Source organism: Vipera ursinii, assembly GCF_947247035.1.
Source record: "Vipera ursinii genome assembly, chromosome: 16".
In the NCBI taxonomy this organism is placed as follows: Eukaryota; Metazoa; Chordata; class Lepidosauria; order Squamata; family Viperidae; genus Vipera; species Vipera ursinii.
In genome coordinates this window covers 6514536-6537959 of record NC_139529.1, presented here as the reverse complement: position 1 = coordinate 6537959, position 23424 = coordinate 6514536, and the positions used below count along the sequence as shown (strand labels likewise).

Genomic DNA, 23424 nt, shown 5'->3' with positions numbered 1-23424 from the left:
CAAGAGTGATAGGCGCCTTGGGTGCAATCCATAAACATCTGGAGCACCAATTGAGCACCATCGGCATTGACAAACTCCCCATCAGTCAATTGCAAAAGGCAGCTTGATTCAACGTAGCTTCCGTCCTGCGACGAGACTTTTAAACACTGTCTAACCTCCACATCTGCCTATCCCAGGTCCTTGGGAAAGACTCTATAGGTAGACGAAAATGCCCAATCCAGTCTAACCAGCGGAACAACCTGCCTCCTGAAGCGGTGAATGCTTCCAACACTGGAAGTTTTAAAGAAGAGACTGGACAACCATTTGCCTGAGATGGTATAGGTTCTCCCGCTTGAGCAGGGGGCTAGACTAGATGATCTCCAAGGTCCCTTCCAGCTTTATTCTATTCTAACCATTTCCAGGATTTTATTAAACGCCACCACCGTTCCTGGTTCCGCCCCCCCCCCCCCCGCTCTCCTTCCCAGAAACAATTTTTTTAAAAAAACTGCTGAGAAATAGACACCAGAAATAGCTGTATAATTGCTTTTTTTCCTTATCTTTCCAATGCAGTTATCTCTTTGAGAGGCCGTTTCGATCATCTTTTTTTATTATTATTATTATTTCTCATTTTTCGGTGAGCTGAGCGCCAGCTTGACAAACTCAACCGGGCTCTTTGGCCCTGCTCCCAGATCCCACCCCTGATGGCCACCGTTTGGATTTTGAATGACTTCTCTCTGAAAAAATCTCCCCCAGAGCCCTATTGGAGAGAGAAGGAAACAGAACAACAACAAAAAAATTTAAACGGAAAAAATTCCAGATAACATCCCACAAGTGAACTTTTCTGAGTAATTGAAGAGTCGCGGTGCAGTTTCATCCAGGGCTCCCTCGCCAGCCTGCTTTATCTTGCAGTCTTAAAAACAAGGAAGAGATAATTTTCCCCCTCTTGACTTCCATCTTTTTTTTTTTTTTGCAGTTATTGATGGTCCTGAATGTGGCTTCTTGGCCATCCCAGGTTGTTCTTGCCTGTTGAACGTCTCAATTTCCTTTGGAATTAACGGATGTTTAGGGTGGCAACATCCTGCAAACTCTGTTCCCTCTTGGTTTTTGGGGGGGAAAACTTCCTTCTCGTGTCCCCCCCCCACCCTCTATCCTGTTGCTGGATTTAAACTGGGTTAAAGCTGATCGGAAACTGCCCGTGGATTCCAAACAATGCTAGTTTTGTTGTTTTTGGCCCGGAAAGCCAAAGAAACTTAGGCTGGGAGGAGATTTAGTTAGCGGAGAGACAGCGCGGTGCAAACGATGGGCAAAATAGAATTGTGCCTTCCATTTTGCAAGTGGGTGTGTTTGGAGACACGTTGTGTTGCGTTGTGTTAGGGCAGAGGAGGCAGATCTGCTCTGCTTACACCTTAGTGGGCATTAGGAGTTATTCTGCCAACTCCTGCGAATTTGTGCCTGCCAAGGTGTGTGGTGAAACTCCATTGCTAGAGTAATCAACTCAAAGCCAGTTGATTGATTCATGCATCTGAGAACACAGCACCCAGATCTTTTGACTGTCCTTCCCTTTCCTCCTGTTATCAATAATGTGTATCTTTTATTTCCCCAAGTGCTAATTCTACATTTGCTCGGTGAAAGCCTGCGTTGATATCCCCTTCTCACTTCTGATCCCCCTCCCTTATTTTTTTTTTTAAAAATATTATTATCTTATTGTTATTATTTAAGATTTGAGCTTCAGTTCGATTCACAGTCTAGGAATGGTTAAAACTTAACAGTTCAAGTCCTAACCAAGAACCTAAGAGCTGCTAAGGTAACGTCAGAATGTACAGGCAGTTCCTAGTAAGGTGGTTTTGTGTGTGTTTTTTGCAAAGTCAGGATATTCAGGTCTGATAAGTTCAAAATTTTCATGGATCCCAGCAGCCCTTGGAGTATTGCTCCAAGGGCTCCTATTGCTATTGGCACAAATATTCCTCCCCAATCCTCAACTTCAATTTGCAAATGGCCATATTTTGTTAATTTTTTTTCTGGCTGTTTCTCCTCAATTCGTGCATCCCCTGGTACTGCCATATCAATGAACCAGCCTTTTCCCCCCCAACACACAATAATTGTGTCAGGCGTGTTGTGGGCCAGACATCTGTCTGTTTGGATCCGAAATAATAATATTTTATTTTATTTATTTATAATTCACTCTATTATTTTGATCCCATTTTGAAATCATCCATCTCCCTCACAAGAGACTTGAAGAGGTGGTCTGGCCAGGGGTGGGCCACATTGCCTCCCACCCTAGAGAGAAATCTCTCTTTTTTTCTCTCTCTCCCTCCCTTTTTCTCTCTCTCTCTCTCTCTCTCTCTCTCCCTTTCTCTCTCTCTCTTTCCCTCTCTCTCTCTCCCTTTCTGTCCCCCCTCTCTGTTTTTCTCTTTCTTTTTCTGTTTCTCTCTCTCTCTATTTCTTTCTCTCTCCCTTTCTCTCTCTCTCTCCCTTTCTCTCTCTCTCTCCCTTTCTCTCTCCCCCCTCTCTGTCTCTTTCTCTCTCTCTCTCTCTCTCCCTTTCTCTCTCTCTCTCTCTTTCTCTCTCTCTCCCTTTCTGTCCCCCCCCTCTCTGTTTTTCTCTTTCTTTTTCTCTCTTTCTTTGTCTCTCTTCCTTCCTTTCTCTTCCTTTCTCTGTCTCTTTCTCTCTCTCTCCCTTTCCCCCTCTCTCTCCTCCGTTTTCCTCTTTCTCTTTCTGTCTCTTTCTCTCCCTTTCTCTCTCCCCCTTCTCTCTCTCTCCCTTTCTCTCTCTTGCTCTCCCTTTCTCTCCCCCCCCTGCCCTCTCTCTCTCTCTCTCTCTCTTCCTTTCTCTCTCTCTGTTTGGCAGAGGGGGGATGCCCAGCGCAAGTATCTCCCTGCAGAAATGCAGAGCTAAGGAATATCATCTGAATTCAGGTTTCCCACCCCTGCCCTACCCTTGATGGGGAGGGGAGGGGGGGGGCGTTCTCCTTGCCAGCAAGGAAGGGAATGAGCTGGAGAAGGGGGGGTGGGGTGGGGGACGGAGGAGAAGGAGAAGGTGGCTGCGTCAACCTCCTCCTCCTCCTCCTCCTCCTCCTCCTCCTCCTCCTGCTCCTCCTGGACCCTTTTTGTGCTTCCTCTGCCATGGCTGACTGCAGACCCCCACCCTTGCAGTAGCCGGCTCCAGCCCAGCGAGAGGGAAAGACCGGTGGTTTTTTTTCGGGGAGAGGCGATGCGGAGAGGCTCGGCCCCAGCGGCCAGCCTTGGGGGGCGGCGGGGACTGGGGGAAGCCCAGCCGTGGGAAAGCGGGTCGAGCCTCAGAGGAGGCGCCTGCCTGCCCGAGGCGGGGGCGGGATCCCCGAGGACCGACGGCCCGGCCAGGCAGAGGCAAATGGCCGGCTGATGCTGCCCGCGGGATCCCCCCCACCCAACCCCGAGCGCTTCTCCTGCTGCCCGAGACCAGAGGAGGGTCGGAGGGGGGTCTCCAGCCCACCCCCCCCCCCGGAGTCAGCAGCCATCCGCCTGGGCTCCAGGTGGGAGCAGAGCCTGGCGTGGGCCGGGCAGGCGGAGGATGGAGAGCAAGCCTCTGTTCAGCATGCAGAAGGCGCTGGTGCAGCCGTTCCAGATGTGCATGTTGGATATCCCCCTGAGCGTGCAAGACGACGAGGTGAGGAGACAGCCACAGGGCGGCGGCGGCAGGGGAGGGGGGGAGGATTTGGGCAAGGGGGAGCCTGGGACAAGGTTTGGGGGTAGGGGGCTGCCTTTCCCCCACCCTCCCCAGATTCTTCACACTCCTCTCTGCCAGAGAAGTTTCTGCAGTTGTCCTTTGTTCCTACCGGGCTGTGTTTCTGCAGCTGGCCAGCCTTTCAACTGGCTTGGCTAAAGGGGCTTTTTATTTTATTTTATTTTATTTTATTTTATTTTATTTTATTTTATTTTTTATTTTATTTTATTTATTTTATTTTATTTTATTTTATTTTATTTTATTATTTTATTTTATTTTATTTTATTATTTTATTTATTTTATTTTATTATTTTATTTTATTATTTTATTTATTTTATTTTATTTTATTATTTTATTTTATTATTTTATTTTATTTTATTTTATTTATTTTATTTTATTTTATTATTTTATTTTATTATTTTATTATTTTATTTTATTTTATTTTATTTTATTTTATTTTATTTTATTTTATTTTATTTTATTTTATTTTATTTTCCCCTGGCAGGGTCTTCCCTCCTCGTCCTTGCCACCCTTCACACAACCCCAGAGTCGCCTCGCCTGGCCTCCAGGCTCCAAAACCGCCAGGAAGGCCTCCCCCCCCCAGGGAGAGGTTGAGGACGGGTCCTGGGTGCAAGAGGTCTCTTGGGCAAAGACTGGGGTTGGGACTTGTGTTTATTTTCTTTGATTGATCCAATTGACAGCCTCGCCCCCGTGGCACCTCCAGGTAACTCTAGGAAGCCTCCGCATTTGGGGATCCTCCCAGTCTGCTTCCAGGGATTTGAGTCTGCTTCTTAATTGCCTTCCACACAAACAAACACCCAGGGATTAAACTTCCCTGGGGGTGGGAGGAAAAAAATCCAGATTGTGACACGGGAAATCGAGTCCCGGTGAAGCTCTCTTGGAATATTTTTTTGCCACTCCTGGCTGAGCATCCCTGTTTTTTCCCCCAAGCCCACCTCGGAGGAGCCCAATTGGGCATTTCTGGGCTTCAAAGCAGGGACACCGCCAGGGAGCCTTGGCATCTGGGCCTGCCAAGGTTCAACCAGGCCCTGGGGGAGGGGGGGCTTCAACACCCCCCCTCCAACCCCAACTCCTGTGCAGGATGTACTGGAAAAATGCAGTTTTAGCCCGGGAATAGGGCTATGAAAAAGATCCAGGTTTGCAAGGAAGGTACGCAACTGATCTTCAAGTTCTGACCATGACTGAGAGCAGAACCTCTGTTGCTAAGTGAGACAGTGAAGTGAGTTTTGCTCCAGTTTTACGTCCTCTCTTGCCACAGTTGTTAAGCTGGTAACGCGGTTGTTAAGCTTCCCCCGTTGACTTTGTTTGCCGGAGGGTCGCCAAAGGGGTTCCCGTGACCCCCGGGGACGCTGCGACCCCCCCTAAGTATGAGTCAGTTGCCAAGTGTCTGAATTTGTGATCAGGAGCGCTGAAATGGTTGTAAGGGTGAGGACCGGGTGAAAACCGCCTTTCTTCGTGCCGTCGCAATTTCGAACGGTCGCCGAACCTGCAGAAGCCGAGGGCTGCCTGTAATATCTGGATTTACTGATTACTAAGGGCAGGAGATCGAGAGTGGTTTTCAAGGGGTGCGCGGTTGTAACTTGAGGACGACCTGTGAATTGTGAGTTTCGTTGTCCACATTTAGGCTCTTGTCAACCTGGACACTTGGTGGACGTAATGATCTTGACTCCAGAAGCGGTGGGTGCTCCATCACTGGAGGTTTTTAAGAAGAGGCTGGACAGCCATTTGTCTGAAATGGTGCAGGGTCTCCTGCCTGAGCAGGGGGCTAGACTAGAAGACCTCCAAGGACCCTTCCAACGCTGTTCATTCTGCGTTTTATGGACTGAGTCGCACAGCATTCGACTCCTTAGTGCTGAGTTTGCCCTGAGCAGCAATTTTAAAGGATGCCAGCCCAGATCTCGTATTATTCGGGTGTGGGGCTGATTGTGCGGGGTCAGAGAAAACATATGTAGGCTTGGGGAGATCTGAGATGGGCTCACAACACATCACTTTAGGGGAACGCAACCCTCCCACTCCAAATTTAGAAGATCCTTTTAGTGGGGTCCCTGGTGCTCTCTGAGCTTGGTTGTTTTCTTGCAGACGTTTCATGACCCAACTAGATAACACCATCAGTGCTAGAAGGAAAGTGCATGGAGTGGAGGAGTAGGAGTAGGAGTAGGAGTAGGAGGACTGTGGGGTCCTCGCTGCTCTCTGAGCTTGGTTGTTTTCTTGCAGACGTTTCATGACCCAACTAAGTAACATCATCAATATAAGGGTGTGTGAAGTTTGCTCCATGTTTATATTCAGTAGCTCCCCCTGCAACTAGTGCCCGGCACGCACTATCCATATAAGCAGAGATTAACACCAGACAAACAATCAAGGAGAAAATAATGTGCTAGTCAACCTCCACCCAGCCCGAAAGGAGAAGCTACTGTATATAAACAGGGAGCAGAGCACTGAAGATGTTGCCTAGTTGGGTCATGAAACGTCTGCAACGAAACCACCCAGCTCAGAGAGCACCCAGGACCCTCCCAGTTCAGCCCTGAGGTACAAACGTCCTCCTTTACGAATCTTTTTTAGGCGTTGGCCTGCCATAGGTGGAGCCACATCAAGTGGCGTCGCATCAGGCCCGCTTGCTCTGATGCGGTTGTACTTTCTCCGTGTGTGTGTGTGTGGGGGGGGGAAAACGTGGCTTGTTTTCACACCCTGGGTTCCTACGCAGCCTCTCTGCGGCTGCTGAAACGCCGCCGGGATGGCGTCTCTGGAAGTGTGATTGTTTTGCCTGGGAGCGGAGGAGATATTGACCCAGCACGTAGCTGGAAAGTTCAGCACATATCCCCGGAGCTGAATTGGAATCAAACGAGAAATGTAAATGAAATGGAAGCGAGGACAGCCTGGCCTGGATTGAGAAAAAGTGAATTTTCTTCCCCTTTTCTTTCTTCCCTCTTCCTCTCTCTCTTCCTCTCTCTCTTATTCTCCCTCCCTCCCTCCTCTTCTCTCTCCTTCCTTTCCCTTTCCTATCCTTCCCTTTCTCTTCCCCTTTTTTCTTCCCTCTCCCTCTCTTTTTCTCCCTCCCACCTTCCTCTTCTCTCCCCCTCCCCTCCCCTCCCCTCTCCTCTCCGAAGACTCAGGGCGTCTTACAATCTAAAGCCATCTCATCTTCCCCCAGTGGGGGATTTGCAGACAAATAAGATCTTCATCACCATCATCCCCAGCCAGTCTTCCTCTTGTCTTCTCCCCCCTCTTCCCAAGTTTTTTTTTTAAATCCCATTTATTTATTTATTTTTATTATTTTAATTCCATTTATATCCCGCCCTTCTCCGAAGACTCAGGGCGGCTTACAAGCTTAGCAGTAGCCTTCATTCTATGTATATTTTATTTATTTTTATTATTTTAATTCCACTTATATCCCGCCCTTCTCCGAAGACTCAGGGCGGCTTACAAGCTTAGCAGTAGCCTTCATTCTATGTATATTTTATTTATTTTTATTATTTTAATTCCATTTATATCCCGCCCTTCTCCGAAGACTCAGGGCGGCTTACAAGCTTAGCAGTAGCCTTCATTCTATGTATATTTTATTTATTTTTAGTATTTTAATTCCATTTATATCCCGCCCTTCTCCGAAGACTCAGGGCGGCTTACAAGCTTAGCAGTAGCCTTCATTCTATGTATATTTTATTTATTTTTATTATTTTAATTCCACTTATATCCCGCCCTTCTCCGAAGACTCAGGGCGGCTTACAAGCTTAGCAGTAGCCTTCATTCTATGTCTATGCCTGCTTATTAGGGCTTTCACCCCCCCTCCAAGCGGCATTATTACAAAGTCAACTTATTACTGCATTAAAAAAAAAAAACAACAACAACCAACGGTTGCTTAAAGCAGGATCTGTCCGGACCAGGGGGGGACAAGGAGTTAAAACCGAGGACAATAAAATAACCAACCAACCCCCCCCCCCACACACACACAAACACACACAATTCAGCTAACCTCAATGTACACATGTTGTACTTTGACAATAAAGGTTTGTTTATTTATTTACTTAATTGAAAACCTCGCCTCTCAGCCTGCAGAGGGCGCCTGGTGGTCTCCTTTCCTTTCCAGCCGCGCTCCGAGAGGCGGAGACGCGCTCCCACGCTCTTCCCACTTCGCTTCTCTCTCTCTCTCCCCCCCAACCCCTCCCCGAGTGATTGAGTGACATCAGGGCTGCTGGAGGGGGCGGGCCTTCTTCCCGGGGGCGGGGCTGGCCAAAAGCCTGCTCGCCCCCGCTAGGCAGAAGAAGAAGAAGAGGAGGAGGAGGAGGAGGAGGAGAAGAAGAAGAAGAAGGAGAAGGAGAAGAAGAAGAAGAAGAAGAAGAAGAAGAAGGAGGAGGAGGAGGAGGAGGAGGAGGAGGAGGAGGAGGAGGAGGAGGAGGAGGAGAAGAAGCGCGCCGGGGACCCCCCCCTCCCCTCCCCTCCGCATCCTCCGCCCGCCTCCCAAGCGGCCGGCCGAGCTGGCTGCCCAGCGGAGCCCGGCGGGGGCAGCTCCATGGTGGTCCTCATGTGGTCGGAGCTGCCGGCGGAGGAGCGCTCGGCCAGGGCGCTCCAAGCCGGCGGGGCCAGCAGCCCCGAGCGCCTCTTCGAAGGCTGCCGCCGGCTCCGCAGCCTCTGGGAGGCGGTCAGGCTGGAGGTGGCCGCCGAGGAAGCCGGTCCCGTCGTCTTGCACAGCTTCACCCAGCTGGATCCCGATCTGCCCCCCCTGGAGGTAAATTAAAACCAAAACCCGGCCGGAAGGCAGACTTTGGGGCGAGGGGGGTGGGAAAGAGGAGAGGAGATGCGAGGGGCTTGCCAAAGGGCTCGTTCACACGACGTGCAGAACCCGGGTTCGGCTGGGTGACGGGAACTGGCGCGGGTCCGCGTCCAGGGGCGCTCGGGGCGCACGCGATACCAATCTTTCTCCCCCACTTCCCCCCCCCCGGCGGTTTATTTATTTATTTATTTTTATTTTTATTTTATTTTATTTTAATCCCATTTATATCCCGCCCTTCTCCGAAGACTCAGGGCGGCTTACAAGCTTAGCAGTAGCCTTCATTCTATGTATATTTTATTTTTATTTTATTTTAATTCCATTTATATCCCGCCCTTCTCCGAAGACTCAGGGCGGCTTACAAGCTTAGCAGTAGCCTTCATTCTATGTAGATGCCTGCTTGTTAGGGCTTTCACACACACCCCAAGCTTAATTGCCCCCAACAATCTGGGTCCTCCGTTTAATCGGGCCGCTGTGGATGCTGGCGGCGGGAGTGGGGGGGCCTGGATGTGTGAATCCGGCTGGTAAGTTGTTCGGCTTGGCCTTTGCGGGTGGCTGGTTCCGTGACTTGTTTTTTCAGGGCTTTGGGCTAACTGGGGGGGGGTCTCCAGCTGGGGGTTCCTTCTGGCTTGAACAAAGAAAGCTTAGGGGTGTTCGGCGGACTTGTGCACGCACACGTCTGCCTCTAAAGAGCATCTTGTGGGTACAAACCATCCCTTAAAACATCCCGCCTTTCACCCCAACAACTCTTGACTTATTGTTAACCGAGATAGATAGAAAGTGACAGATGAAGCCGGCGAAGATGAGGGGTAATTGTTGCCCCTACACCCACCCACCCACCCCAGGTTAACTAGGTTAAAATTTCCTCCCTTGGCTGGTTAATCTGACGGAACAAGCTGCCCCCTTCATAAATCCTCGCTCTGGCTTAAGTCACATCATGCCACCTTGCTGGTGGCACACACGAAATAGGCTTAGCCGGGCTGGCTTACACAGAATGACCCTGAAAGCTAAGCCACAAAACAACAACAACTGTCCTTTAGTCAAACTCTAGCTTAGAAACAAGACCTTCCAGATTCGGAGAATTTACTCTTTTTAAAAGATGAGCGGGCCAGCGTGGAGGGCTGATGGGTGGGGCTTTAAGCGGGGGGGGGGAACCCCTTTCATCCATTTTGCATTGACAGCTTTTTGGGAAACAGGATGATGGGCACTGATGATGTTACCTAGTCGGGTCATGAAACGTCTGCAAAAAAACCACCCAGCCCAGAGGGCAGCCAGGAACGCTCCGGATACCGTCTTGTAACATCCCCAGGGTCACGTGAACGAAATTTAGAACGCTTGGAAACTGGCATGTTTTTATGTCGGTTGCAGCGTCCTGGGTTCGCGTGATCCCCTTTGGCCACTTTCCGACAAGCGAGGTCAACAGGGGGAGCCGGATCCGCGTAGCGACTGTGTTCCTCACTTAAGAACCGCGGTGATTCGCCTCCACTTGCGGCCAGAAAGGTTGTAAAAAGGTGGCAAAACTCAGTTAACAAATCTCTCTCTCAGCAACATAAGCGTTGGGCTCAATGGTGGCCGTAAGTCGAGGACTTAGCAGTCTTAAGATTGCAGTCTTAAAACTAAAAGCCAGATGCAAGCGTTCTTTAGATGCATCGTTATATTAGAAGAAGTTGGGAGCATCCTTGGTATATCTTTGCGTTTTCCTTTTTTTTCTCTCTCTCTCTGTTTATACTTTCTCACAGCCTCTATCCCTATTCTCTTTCTATTCTCCATCGTTTCTCTCGGGGGGGGGGTGTTAGTTTTTCTTTTTCTTTTATCCCTATGCTTTGTTAAAAACCTAATGAAATTATTGGAGGGCAAACTTCGCAAGCCTTCCCCATCTTATCTTCCGGAGCTCCCAGAAGCTCTGCTGGTCGACCCAGAAGCTCTGCTGGTCGACCGGCTTCTTGTTTGGAAAAAAGATGTTTATTCAAGATTCAGACAAGGATACCAAACTTGCTGTCCTTTCCTCTGTTGAGTTGGTTGCTGGGTGCACCACGGCCTCGGGGTAAAATCAGCGCCTTCCTTATTTGCTTGAGTATAATGGGTGGTGATCCCTGGCTCACCCTGCTTGATCTGATCTTTCTTTCTTCCTTCCTTTCTTTCTTTCTTTCTTTCTTTCTTTCTTTCTTTCTTTCTTTCTTTCTTTCTTTCTTTCTTTCTTTCTTCTTTTTAATTTTTTTTTAATTTATGCATGCATCCAACCCGGAGGTGAAAAATGTTGATCACCTCCCACGCAAACGTTTTGTTTCTCAGATCTGGAATGAATGAAATTCAAGCAAGGGTTACCCCGTTCTTTAAGATTCCAGCCCTCCCCAGTGAATGAATGGTCTTTGCGAAACAATGCAAAGCCCTGGTTTCAAGTGGAAGTAAAGCTTTATATATCCTGCACTTTGGGGGGGGGGATCTTTCCATCTGCTTTGTTCTGTTTTCCCAAATGAAAAAAAAACCAGGGAAGTTAATAGTTCTCCCTAAGGATCTACTGTAGGAGGCCATTTGTGTTGATCAAGACAAGGCAGCGGTCTGTAGCTGGCTCACCATCTCCGCGAGGATATATTAAGGCACACAAATTAGTACCCTGGAATTTCAAGGCAGCTGGCTGGTTTCAAGGCAAGTGCTACACAATCCAAAGAATAATTCTTGCCATCTGCACAAACCTCCGTGCCGTTTTTCTTACTGCTAAAGGCCCGTGAAATGTATGAGTTGTTTGTTTGCTTGAGGGCAGAGATGAGTTTGAATCTGTGAATGTTGCATGTTTTTCTGCGCAGCTCAAATATGGAGGAGCACATTGTAAAATCCAAAAAAAATAAAGGTTTCATGTTTCGTGGGAGTTTATGGAGCCAAACACGTAGCTTGATTGGCAAAATTGCTTTTTTTTTGAAAAAGAAAAAAAAAATTCCTTTCTGATTTTCCAGCCTTGATTTTTCCTCCAAATATTAATATTGTGTTAATATTGAGGTGAGGGATGAATACATAGGCTGGTCGTATAGTAGGATTTAAGGCCGCTTTTTTTGTTGGTATTATGGACTTTTTTTTTGTCGTAAAAGAAGAATAGGAGGGTCATCGGTCCATACATATCATGAGTTTTCTAGCACTGCAACCCCATCACGAAACTTGATTCTTTCTGGAAAGGCTAAAGTCAAAACAAAAAGACCACGAAATGCAAAGTAACCAATGCATGAAAACAGCTTTCTAAATCAGTACAACTTTGTTGAAAACACTGTAGCTATGACTGTAGGCTCAGATTGCATGCTTTTGAGCTGCTAGTTGGGCAGGAGCTGGAGCAAGACGGGGTGCTCACTCCATCACACACAGTGCTCGGGGTCTTCGACTGGTGCTGTCAGCTTCTCAGATGAATGGGATGGGATAGGATAGGATTGGAAGAAGAATAGAATAAGGATAGGATTGGAATGGGATAGGATAGGGATAGGATAAGATAGGATAGGAACAAGAACGGAATAGGAATAGAATAGAATAGAATAGAAGGAATGAAGAATAGAATAGAACAGAACAGAATATGAAATGGAGAGAATAGAATAAGAATAGAATAGACTATGGAATAGAATGTTGTTGTTGTTGTTGTTAGTTGCAAAGTCGTGCCCGACCCATGGACAACGTTCCTCCAGGCCTTCCTGTCCTCTACCATCTTCCGGAGTCCATTTAAGCTCACGCCTCCTGCTTCAATGGAATAGGAACAGAATATGGAAAAGGGAAAAAAAAAGGATATAGTTTTATCATGGAGAAACGGAAGGAACAGTTCAGGCTTGGCGAGTTAACTCATCTAGGAACCGAGGATCTTAAGGCAGCCAAACGAATAATTCCACAAATGCAACATCTCAGCAAAAGTTTTGGACTCTTGTCTTGCTCTCTTTCGCATCTGTCTACCAAACAGCAGGAAGGAAGGAAGAATTCTCAGCCCTTCAATTGGTCCAATAAGGAGGCCATCTTTCATAAATCTCAGGGTATTTCTCCCCTTCCCCACTGATCGGAGTAGCAGTGCCTCCATTTATTTCTGTGGCGCTTGACCCTCTTTGGAGTTCCTGTTTGGGCTCCAAAGAACTTCGATTTTCTTATTATCCCCCCCTCCCCAGTTATTGCTTAAGCATCTTCTCAAAACCTCTAACCTTCCCTCCTTCTTGGATTTTGCCTCTCATGTTCAGAGGAGGGGGAAAAAATCTGCTTCTTGTGGGTGGGCTGGGCTGGGCCCCTTTCCCCTTATAGGGGGTGTTGGAGAAAGCCAAGCCCACATCATCTGCTTCCCATTAATTCCTGTTTCTTCAGCCTCAGAATTGGCAAGAAAAGGAGGGCCTTAGTTTCAGACGTTTGTGGGCTGTGTGTGTGTGTGGGGGGGCTGCTGGATTGCAGACAGGAGGAAAAGATTTTTTTTTTGTCATGGTATTTTTACAGCTGTTGTTCAAAGGCTTATCTCATGCTTTTCCTTCCTTTCTTCCTTCCTTCCTTCCTTCCTTCCTTCCTTCCTTCCCTCCCTCCCATTCTCATTTCCATTCCTTTGTTCCTTCCCTCCCATTCTCATCTTCCTTCCTTCCCTCCCTCCCTCCCTCCCTCCCTCCCATTCTCATTGCCATTCCTTCGTTCCTTCCCTCCCATTCTCACCTTCCTTCCTTCCTTCCTTCCTTCCTTCCTTCCTTCACTCCCTCCCTCCTTCCCATTCTCATTTCCATTCCTTCGTTCCTTCCCTCCCATTCTCACCTTCCTTCCTTCCTTCCTTCCTTCCTTCCTTCCTTCCTTTCTTCCTTCCTTCCTCCTTTTCCTCCTTCCCTCCCATTCTCATTTTTCTCCCTCACCCCCTTTCTCCCTTGCTTCCACCCCCACCCCTCCTTTCTCCTTGCTCTAATGTGATCTGGATTGCTTACCATGGCTGAAAAGGGATGCTGCATATTGTATGAATGTCCCTCATTACCGTTCTTCCTTGGATTAGGTTCAAGGTCCATTTTAACCCAGCATCCTGTTTCCGTTGGGGGCTGGCCAGGGACGATAGGGAACACCCTCCAGGCTGCCAAGGCAGAGGGGTTTCTGTTGTTGCCTGCTCCTCCAGGGAAAATATTGTCCTCAATTGAGGGACTTTCTCATTCTTTACAATAGAGCTTTGATTTTGCTGCTGTGATGCTCTCCGCCGCCCTTTCCGAGCACCCAGAGATCCTTGTCTTGTGGCAGGGAGTTCCGCCAGCAGCAAAAGGGAATATATGCAAAATGGCATTTTCGTTGGCTAGAACTGAAGAAATGGGACTGACTGACGTCTTTTATACTCTCAGATTTTTTGTTAGGGAGGGGGAAAAAACCCAGTTTCTGCTTCTCCGTGCTTTGCACGTTGCAAAACTATAAAAGGGAACAGACTGCCTTCCCAAACCTTCACCTGTTCGGTATCTGTTCCCAGATACTCTCTTATATTTGCCATTTTGTACACTGAATAAACCTGTTTTTACGACCGTGTGTACAGTACTGCCATAAAAATAAAGCTATTTTTATGGTTGCCTTTACGACCAAACTCTCCCTGGCATCTTTTTTTTTTTTTTGCTTTATTCTCAAAGACTACTTGAAAATTTCTTCTGAATTCCTCTTGGCATTTTTACACCCAGTTGGTTTGCCTTCCATGACCTTTTTTGCCCTCCCTGCTGTCTGCACTTTCCAATACGGGGTGAAAAAAACGCCCAGTTGGGTGTCTTGGAATCATCACGCCTTAGAGATAGAAGGGGCCACTAGGGTCATCAAGTCCAGCCCTAACTCAGTGCAAGAATCCAGATTAAAACATCTCGGCCAGCAACGGGACATACAGTGAGTCCTCATCTTAACAAAAGGTGGTTTAGTGACCGTTCGAAGTTACGACGTCACTGAAAAAGTGACTTTTTAAAAAAATTTAATTCCATTTATATCCCGCCCTTCTCCGAAGACTCAGGGTGGCTTACAAACTTAGCAGTATGGCGATGTTTCACACTTACGACCGTTACAGCATTCCCTTGTGTGGCTTAGCCAGTCCTATTTTATTTTGACTAGTCCTACCTTGCTGGATTGTTTGGGGCGACAAAGTGAGCCTCAACAGGGCCTATCTGCTTGACTACAGTTTTCAAGCTAAGGACTGATAAAGTTACAAAATTGGCCCATCTTTTTTCCTAACCCAAGGCTATCTCTTGTGTTTCCCCCGGGGCCTCGAACATTTTCCTAACATTCAAATATATATATATATATATATATATATATATATATATATATATATATATATATATATATATATATATATATATATATATATATATATATATATATATATATATATATATTGGCCTTCTCTTGTAACTTAAAACCAGCGTTCTCATTTCTGTACTCTGGGCTAATCAAGGACGTCAGTAGTTTCTGTCTCCTGCAGAGATATATATATATTCTTCTCAAGACTGAACTTATCCAATTCGGCTTCTTGTGTACTCCCCCGGCCCCCTTTAACCATTTTCATTCTTCTTTGCAATTTTTTTTTATCCTTCTTCTTCCAAGCAGTTCTTAAAATCTGATGCTTAGGAGAGGAACGCCCGACTCACTCGTGCAGAGTTTGACTTTGCAGAATAAAACAGCACCGTGATTTTTTTTTTCTGGCCTGGCCAAAAAAGCGTAAACAAAGATAAACACAGCCGTTTTTTTTTTAAAAAAAACACACTTTATGGATTAAATTGCAGTTCGCCGAGTTTATGCAACGCTCAAAACTCCAGAGGTTTGGTTGGGAACTTAATCTCAGCATCTTGTCACTGAATAACCAAATTCACCCTGGGCTATTTCCCCCAAAACCTCTTAACCTGAAAGAAGCTTTGAAGAAGAGTCATTTAAAGAATTATTTTAAACTTGAAAGAGTCATTTTCATTGGCTGCCTTCAACCATCATTAGCGCAAGGTAGCATGATTGCATTATTAATCATTTAGCGGCGAGTTCACACGATCAAAATTTGGGCACGTGGCAACCGGTGTGTATTTACAACGGTCGCAGCATCCCAGGGTCAGGTGTTCACTATTTGCGACCTTCCCAGCAGTCAGTGGGGGGGCAGTTTCATTTAATGACCACTTGATTCATTTAACAGCTGCAGTAATTTGCTTAATAGTGCCCCCCTCCCCCCAAAAAGTGTCATAAAGGCTTCAACTGGTGCAGAATGCATCCGCGCCGAGTTGTGATGGGAGTTTCCCGATACTCCCGTGTAACACCTCTTCTCCGCGAGCTGCATTGGCTTCCGGTTGCCCTCCGGGTGAGATTCAAGGTGCTGGTGATGACCTATAAAGCCCTAAATGGCTTGGGTCTGGATTATCTGAGGGAGCATCTGCTGCCGGCATCCACTTCCCATCGTCCTGTGCGCTCCCACAGGGAGGGCCTTCTTAGGGTACCGCCGGTGAAGGGTTGCCGGCGGGTGACTCCCAGAGAGAGGGCCTTCTCTGTGGGCGCGCCTGCCCTCTGGAACCAGCTTCCGATGGAATTTAGGACTGCCTCCGACCTCCGCTCGTTCCGCCGGGACCTGAAAACTTGGCTCTTTGAGCTGTCGGGCCTAGACTGAGGGGTTTTTAATTGGGTTTTAAATGTTTTAATTTTTAAACTTTGGGCTTTAAATTTAATTAATTGTTTTATTTATTTTTTTTAACTTTTGTATGGTATGATTTTAATTGCCCTGTAAACCGCCCTGAGTCCTACGGGAATAGGGCGGTATATAAGTCAAAAAAATAAATAAATGAATGAATGAATGAATGAATGAATGAAACCAGGCAACGGCCTTGCTTAACAATGGAGGTCCCAATTTTTTTGTCATAACTCAAGGACTATCTCCTTTTCCTTCGTTAAAGTTGCAAATCGGCACAAGCAGAGAAGTCTCCAACTTCTCTTCGCTCACAGCTTTGCTTGCGCAGTTCTCTTTTGTTACTCTGCTGTTCCTTTCTAATGCTTTGTTGATACACTGTTGGGAGCGTTTTGCTTTTTTTGTTCACAAGAAGAAAAGAGTCATTTATTTAGAAAAAGAGGCTGGTTTGGGGGTTTTTTCTCTGGTTACATTGAACGACCCGACCGTTTTTTTCTGCAAATCAGTGCAATTTAGCATCCCCTCTTTATTTTTTGCTGGCTTTTGTGTGTGTGTTTGTGTGTGTGTGTGTGTGTGTGTGTGTGTGTCTGGGGGGGGAGAAAGCTACAACTTTCTGACTTTGAACTGCTGAAAAGGCCTCCTCCTCCTTTAACTTCTGCTTATCTGCAAAATTAATTCTGCCTTGTTGGGATTTCGCTCAGAACATCGTGTTAAAAATGCTCGCTTTCCGTCGTTATGTGTCAACCTCATCAATATTTTAAGAGAGCGTGTTCACTTCCCTGATTGAAAAAACTTGGAGTTTGTGGTGCAATTCTAAAAAGTCACTGTTCTTTGTGGTCAGCCTGCCTTTGGTTATGCCCTGGCCTTTCAAATAGGGGGCAAATGGTCAAATTAGAATTTCAACTTGAATGGTGGAATTTTGCCGTGAATGTGTCCACCACCTTTCTCTCATATACTTACACGCATTCTCCGTTGTTCATATATGGACAGCTTGCCGATAAGCTTTGTTTTACTTGAAGGTTTTTTTTTTAAAAAAAAGACCAGACAACCATATAGAGTCTCCTGCTTGTTCACAAACTCCGATGCTGATTTTCCTGTTTTTCTGATATAAAAGTCTTTGGAGCTGCCGGAAATAGATTTATTTAAATCCCACCCGGCCCAATTAGAAACACACACACCCCCACCCACACCCCCAAACCTCTTCTGATTCTCTGGCTCTTTTGTTCTGCAGCAAGAGAACCAAATCTGGAGATTTATTTCTTTTTTTCCTTGCGATTTGCCCCCCCCCACCCCGCCTGCTCTCTCGACCAGCCAGCACAGCCAACATTCAGCAAGGGAGGCTTCGCGCGAGCTGCGTGCCCGGCCCTGGGTACACCAGACAAGGGATCCCTCAGTCCAGCATCACAAAAGGGGTGTTGTCTTGTTTTTGTGTCCTTGCGAGCTCCGCTTCGAGGAGGAAATAAAAAGAGAGCGCGGAGGCATTCAAAGCAATCGCTCTCCTGCGCCAATCCACTTGGCGCTCTGGCTTCGAGGCCTCGCCATCTTTGCAAGGATTGCTTTGGATTCTCACTCGCTTGCCCGGGGGAGCTATTGAAAAAGCACACACACACACACACACACACACACACAAAGGCTTGTGTTGTTGTTGTTTTTTCTCCCAAGCTCTAATGGTGCATCTTGGAAAGCTCACTTCCGTTTTCCTGTTTCCTTGTTTGCCTGGCAGGCTTTTGTCTTTTCGTTCCCACCTTCCTTGCCTGTTATTTTATTTTATTTTGCTTTTTTTGTTTTGGTGTTCAGCCACAAAAGGGAGGGAGGGGAAGGAAGAAAAAAGATGAGAGAGGGAGAGAGGGAAGGAAAGGAAGGAAAAAATAAGGGAGGAAGGGAAGAGAGGGAAGGAAGAAAAATAAAGAGGGAAGGAAGGAAGGAAGGAAGGAAGGAAGGAAGGAAGGAAGGAAGGAAGGAAGGAAGGAAGGAAGGAAGGGGAATCCTCAATTGCCTGTTACTTGCCAGCAAGCATCTTTCATAGATGTGGGGATTCTGCACGGAGGGGATTATTTTTCTGCAGATCTAGCTAGGAACTCTGTTGCAGTTTCCACCAATCATCTGATGCTTCTGGGAAGGCAGGAAAAACACCACTGGGCTTTTCCACCACCAGGTTGTGTGTGGTGGACCGGATCTGGATGCTGTGTGTTTGTGTGTGTGTGTGTGTGTGAGAGAGAGAGAGAGAGAGTGAAAGAGAGATTTGTGCTTTGTCTTGCAACGAAGACTTAGGCCTGGAAAAAAAAAGCCATTCAGTCAACTCCATCCAGGATCCTTTTTTAAACTCATTATTTTTAGAGCCTTTTTAATCAGCCACAGCTGAACAAAATCGGAAATACTTAGAGCTTCTGGTTTGTTTTCCTTTTAAGCCTTTCAACATTGGAATAGCCAGAGAGTGGGGGGGGGAGAGAAACCCCCCCTCTTCAGCCCCATGGCTTGCTTTCCCTCTTCCCCATCTGGGGAACAAACTTAGACACAGGCCAACTTCTGAAGCTACCATAGGGGGGGATGGAAAAAAAAAGAAATCTGGTTTTAAGATGAATTAACCAAGGCGGGAATTGTTCGCTGATGAGTCAAGAAAAATTACATAAAGTTGTCAGTCTGGCAGGGACCTCAAAGGTCTTCTAATCTGACCCCTTTGGCAGGAGACCTCACACCATTCTGTCAAATGGTTGTCCCGTCTCTTCTTAAAAACCTCCAGGGTTGGAGCGCCCACGACCTCTGAAGGCAAGCTATTGAATTAATTGTCAGGAAATTTTCTCCTTCATTCCAAGTTGGATCTTTCCGTGATAAGCTTCCATCCGTCGCTTCTTGTCCTGACCTCAGGCGCTTTGGGAATAAGTTGACCCCCTCTTCTTCTTTGGGGCAGCCCTTCAAAATTTGGGAAGACTGCTATCACCTCACCCTTGCGCCTACTTGTCTGAGCTTGACGTACCCATTTCCTTCCACCATTCTTCTTCGTTTTTTTTGGCCTCCAGGCCCTTTTATCATCCTTGTTGATCTTCTCTGCACTCTTTCTAGAGTCTCAACGTCTATTTTTTTATTTTATTTTTTGCATTGTGGCAAGCAAGACTGGATGCACTATTCCCAGGGTGGTCTCCTTGGGCTGGACTAGAACAGGGGTCCCCAAACCCTGGTCCGTTGGACCGGCACTGGGCCATGGCATGCCAGCAACCGGTCTGCACAAACAAGCTAAGCCCCATCCGCGGGATGCAGGCAGCACACAAAACCACACACCACACACACCTGGTCTGTGGAAAAAGCTCTCTCCACGGAACCGGTGGTCCCTGGTGCCCAAAAGGTTGGGGACCTCTGAACTAGAACAACTTCAAGGTCCTCTTTCACCCCTGTGAGTCTATGATTCTTTCTTTCTGAGTAACGCATATGTTGAAGAAGCAATCAGCAGGTTACTGGGTGTAACCAGCTATTTGTTCCCTTAACAACAAGGACTGTGTTTCCTGAAATTACAAGGCTGTGTCTCCAGATAAACTTTTACTGCTCACGCCTGGAGGTATTGTAAGAGGATCCATTGCTGGCAAGATCTTTTTTGCAAAAGCAGGGCCCATAAAGGCTGCCAAATCAGACTGTCAGGTTTCCTCGCACCGTTTGCAATTGTGTGTACTCGCCCTCGCAAATGGCCCATGTCGGCATATAGGGCAGTCCTCAATTTGCAACCGTTCGTTTAGTAACCGAATAATGGAATGACAGAATCGGAAGGCACCTTTGCAGGTCTTCTCGTCCAAGCAGGAGACCCTCTAACATTTCAGGCTAGTGGCCGTCCAGTCCCAAAAGACGAGGAGGGGGGGGTTTGCATCGAAGCCACACAAGGGGGGACCTCCTTCCCTGACCCAGTTGCATATTTTGCAACGTGCGAAACGGAGAGATCTGCTGTGGAAGAACAGGTGCCCTGGCTTTCTGATTTGGCACGGCCAAAACTCGAAAGCTGCAGGATTCTATTTGGATCCGCTCTGAAGATTTCCTCCCCGTTTCTGTGCCGACTGCGAAAGGTTTGGGCCTATGTTTGAAATTGGAGAGGCCGGCCCTCCCAGATGCGGTTGCCTTCCAGATGTGCCGGATTCAAGCCTTCCAGATTTCTCGGCATCCTGGAGCCCGCACACCTGGAGGGTCGCCAAGTGTGGTTTAAGATTCTCCCTCTAGATTTCGGCGTGCAGGATAACAAGAGTTGGAAGGGACCTTGGAGGTCTCCTAGTCCAACCCCCTGCTCAAGCAGGACATCCTAACCCCATTCCAGACAAATGGCTGTCCAGTCTTGTCTTTAAAACCTCCAGTGATGGAGCAGCCACAACTTCTGGTGGCAAGTCGTTCCACCGATTAATTGTCCTCACAATTAAATAAAACTCTCCTTAATTCTAAGTTGCTTCTCCCCTTGATTAAATTTCCGTCTATTGCTTCTCGAACTGATCTCGGGTGCTTTGGATAAATAGGTGGACTCACCCAATGTCTTACCTACCGACAGTAACATTGGTCTCCGTTGTGGCTGTAAAGCGAGGAATGCTTGTAACCCCACAGCCCCTTTTTTATTACTTTCTCTTTAGAAAACCAGTCCTAGCCCCCTTTCCTTTCCGCCAATGGAACATGGGCGATTAAAAGCAGAATACTTTTTTATTATTATTTTTGTAAATTCTTTGGCACTCGTTTGCTACGAAATTCTTTTCTTCCTCCCTTCGCAAGGCGCAAGGCTATTGTTTCCGAGGAAGCAAACGTCCCTCGCAATGTAAGCCAGATGTGTAGAGAGATCTGGGCTGTGGGGTGGGGTGGGGTGGGGGGTGGGTGGGGGTCAGGTCTGGAATTTAAGGTCCTTTGCAGCAAATGTTTCAGGCCCGACTGTGGGCCTGCCAGGCAGCTGCCGACCCCACCACGCCCCACCGCGCCGTTGTTTGGTTGGAGAAATGCAAAGCCTGCGGTTCATCAGCAGCCTGGGTGGGTAGGTGGGTTGCATTGCCAGGATGCCACGATTCCCTTCTCACGCCTGCTCCTTTTCAAACAGCCTCATGCCACCTGCCCTGATGAGTGGCGATCTTGTGGGTTGTGGTTTCCTCCTCCCCCCCCCCCTGCTTCAACTGCTCCCTGGTTCGCAATGCTTCAGCAATTGGGAGGAAGAGGCAGAATGAAAGGAGGGAGAAATGAAAGACAATGAGCGATTGTCCCCACGTTTTTTGATTGGCTGTGTTGTGGATTTAATCCTTGATGCCGGAACGAGGTTAAACGGGGTTACCCCCGTTCACTGACACGCGCACACACACACACACCACGTTTTCCCAGCTCGCAACCCGGAATGAGCGGACGGGACCACAATAGGCTTCTGTTTCTCTGACTCATCCAGCGACGGATGGGCGCTCCGAATTGGCTGCCTTGCAGCCGGAGAGCTAGCGGGCACAGGTGCCAAGTTCGAAGCCGGGCGTGACACGACCGGAGGACTCCTTTTGGAGGGTGCGAAGGGCAGGTGTCCAAGCAAACAGCACAGCCATTATTGAAAACGTTCCTCACAGTGGATAAGTCCCCTTGGGGCATTGTGGATAATTTAATTGGGCAGCGCCAGGCATTGTGGGGGAAAATGTAGGGGGATTATGGGTGAATGAAGCCGGTGGCTGAATGGAATACTTAGGCTCCTGTCCCATTAACTGGGAAATAGAGCCTCAAGATCTAGAACGTCAAGGTAGAGACCCACTGAGGCCTTTTCTAACAATTCTGGATTACCACTGGGCAGCCTGAAATGTGTTGTGCTTAGATGGCTGCAATTATCCCACTGCCTCTCTTTTTATATCATTCTTTATATTTTTATTTCTTTTCTGTTGATCCTCTTGGAGGCTAAAGCATACGACGAGCTGTTGAGAAAGCTAGCTATTCTAGTCTAACGAAGAGAAGGACCAGGGGGGGACACGAGAGCAGTCTTCCAATATTTGAGGAGCTGCCGCAGAGAAGAGGTGGGCCAAACTATTCTCCAAAGCACCCAGAAGAAGGCAGGACAAGAGGCAACAGATGGAAACTTGTCAAGGAGAGAGGAGCAACCTGGAACTAAGGAGAAAAATCCTGACAGTGAGAACGATTAATGACTTGCCTCCAGAAATGATGGGTGCTCCATCACTGGAGGCTTTCGAGAAGAGGTTGGACAACTCTTTGAGTGGGATACAGGTGGTGGTAGAGAGGTAGTGGGATGGGTCTCCTGTCTAGAATAGGAGGTTGGATTAGAAGACCTCTGAGGTCCCTTCCTGTAGAGGACAGGAAGGCCTGGAGGAACGTTGTCCATGGGGTCGCGATGGGTCGGACACGACTTCGCAACTAACAGCGAGGTCCCTTCCAGCCCTGGGATTATGTTCTAAGTCTCTTCCTAGTTGTGATTAGGGTGAAAGAAGAAAGAGAAACGTGCAGACCAAACCCAAAGAGGCTTTTCCAAAAGGCAACCGGACTTGGGTTTTCCCTGAAGACCTTTCGCTTCTTCTCCAAGAAGCTTCTTCGGTTTGGACTGAAAGCTTCTTGGATGAGAAAGCGAAACGTCTTCAAGGCAAAACGAAGATCTGGGCTCAGCCAAAGATTTGTCCAAAAGGGCTTGGCATTTTCTCAATCGCCCCAAGCGGATGACATTTGGGAACAGACCAGGCAGAAAAGTCCATTCTCTGAATCGGTTATTTGAGTTTTCCATTGTTAATCAGTTATTTAATCTACGCTTAAAGTTAGGCCATGTGTCCAGCTTTGGCAGCCGTGATGGCGAAAGGAGAAGTCCGTCTATTCTCCGGGCTTTCCGTAAACATTTTTGTTTAAAATCTTCCAAGAAACGGTGTTTAAGATATTCAAGGAAATTTCCAAGCGTGGGTGTTTTTAATTGCCCCTTTGTTGCGCCTCTTAACAAAGTGAGCAATTGTGTCTCTTTTTAACTCCCAGCTCTTTTACAGTTATCAATTAAATCCTGCCTTGATTGTTTGTTGATTGATCGCTTTATTGGTTTTAATTGAGGATCCGAAGTATTTGCAAGTTGCTTCCTTGTTGGAAATGTTCCAAAATAGCGGTAGGTGTGTGTGCGTGTGCGTGCGCGCGCGTGTGTGGTTTCCAACCTTCTTTTTTTTTGCAGCAGTTGTAAAAATGGTAACTAAAAAGGCTAAATTGAAAAGTACGAGAGGGAATTAAGCGGCAGCAAAGCCCAATAAAAGCAGCGTTTTTGAGAGAGGGGTAAAAAAAATAAATCAATCTGGCTGGATTGGGCATTTAGTTAAGTTCCAGATTTGAGTCACCTGTTCTGTGCAGGATATGGGCCACCTAGTTCTATAGATCTGGGTGGGTTCCAGCCTCCAGCATCCTCTGCCTCGGGAGA

At 47.3% G+C, this 23424-nt stretch overlaps 1 protein-coding gene across 3 annotated transcripts in view; it reads left to right on the top strand.

Moving 5' to 3' along the window:
* Positions 1–23424, top strand: part of RALGDS (ral guanine nucleotide dissociation stimulator) — a 61228-nt gene that overhangs the window by 12700 nt on the left and 25104 nt on the right. Inside the window, exon 1 of one of the 3 annotated variants that reach the window (XM_083375076.1) lies at positions 7964–8422. The exons of the other annotated variants lie outside the window; for them this stretch is intronic. Coding sequence (XP_083231202.1) covers positions 8207–8422 — 216 coding nt within the window. The 5' untranslated portion in view covers positions 7964–8206. Of the gene's footprint in view, positions 1–7963; positions 8423–23424 lie in introns of those variants that run through there. 3 annotated transcript variants of the gene reach the window in all.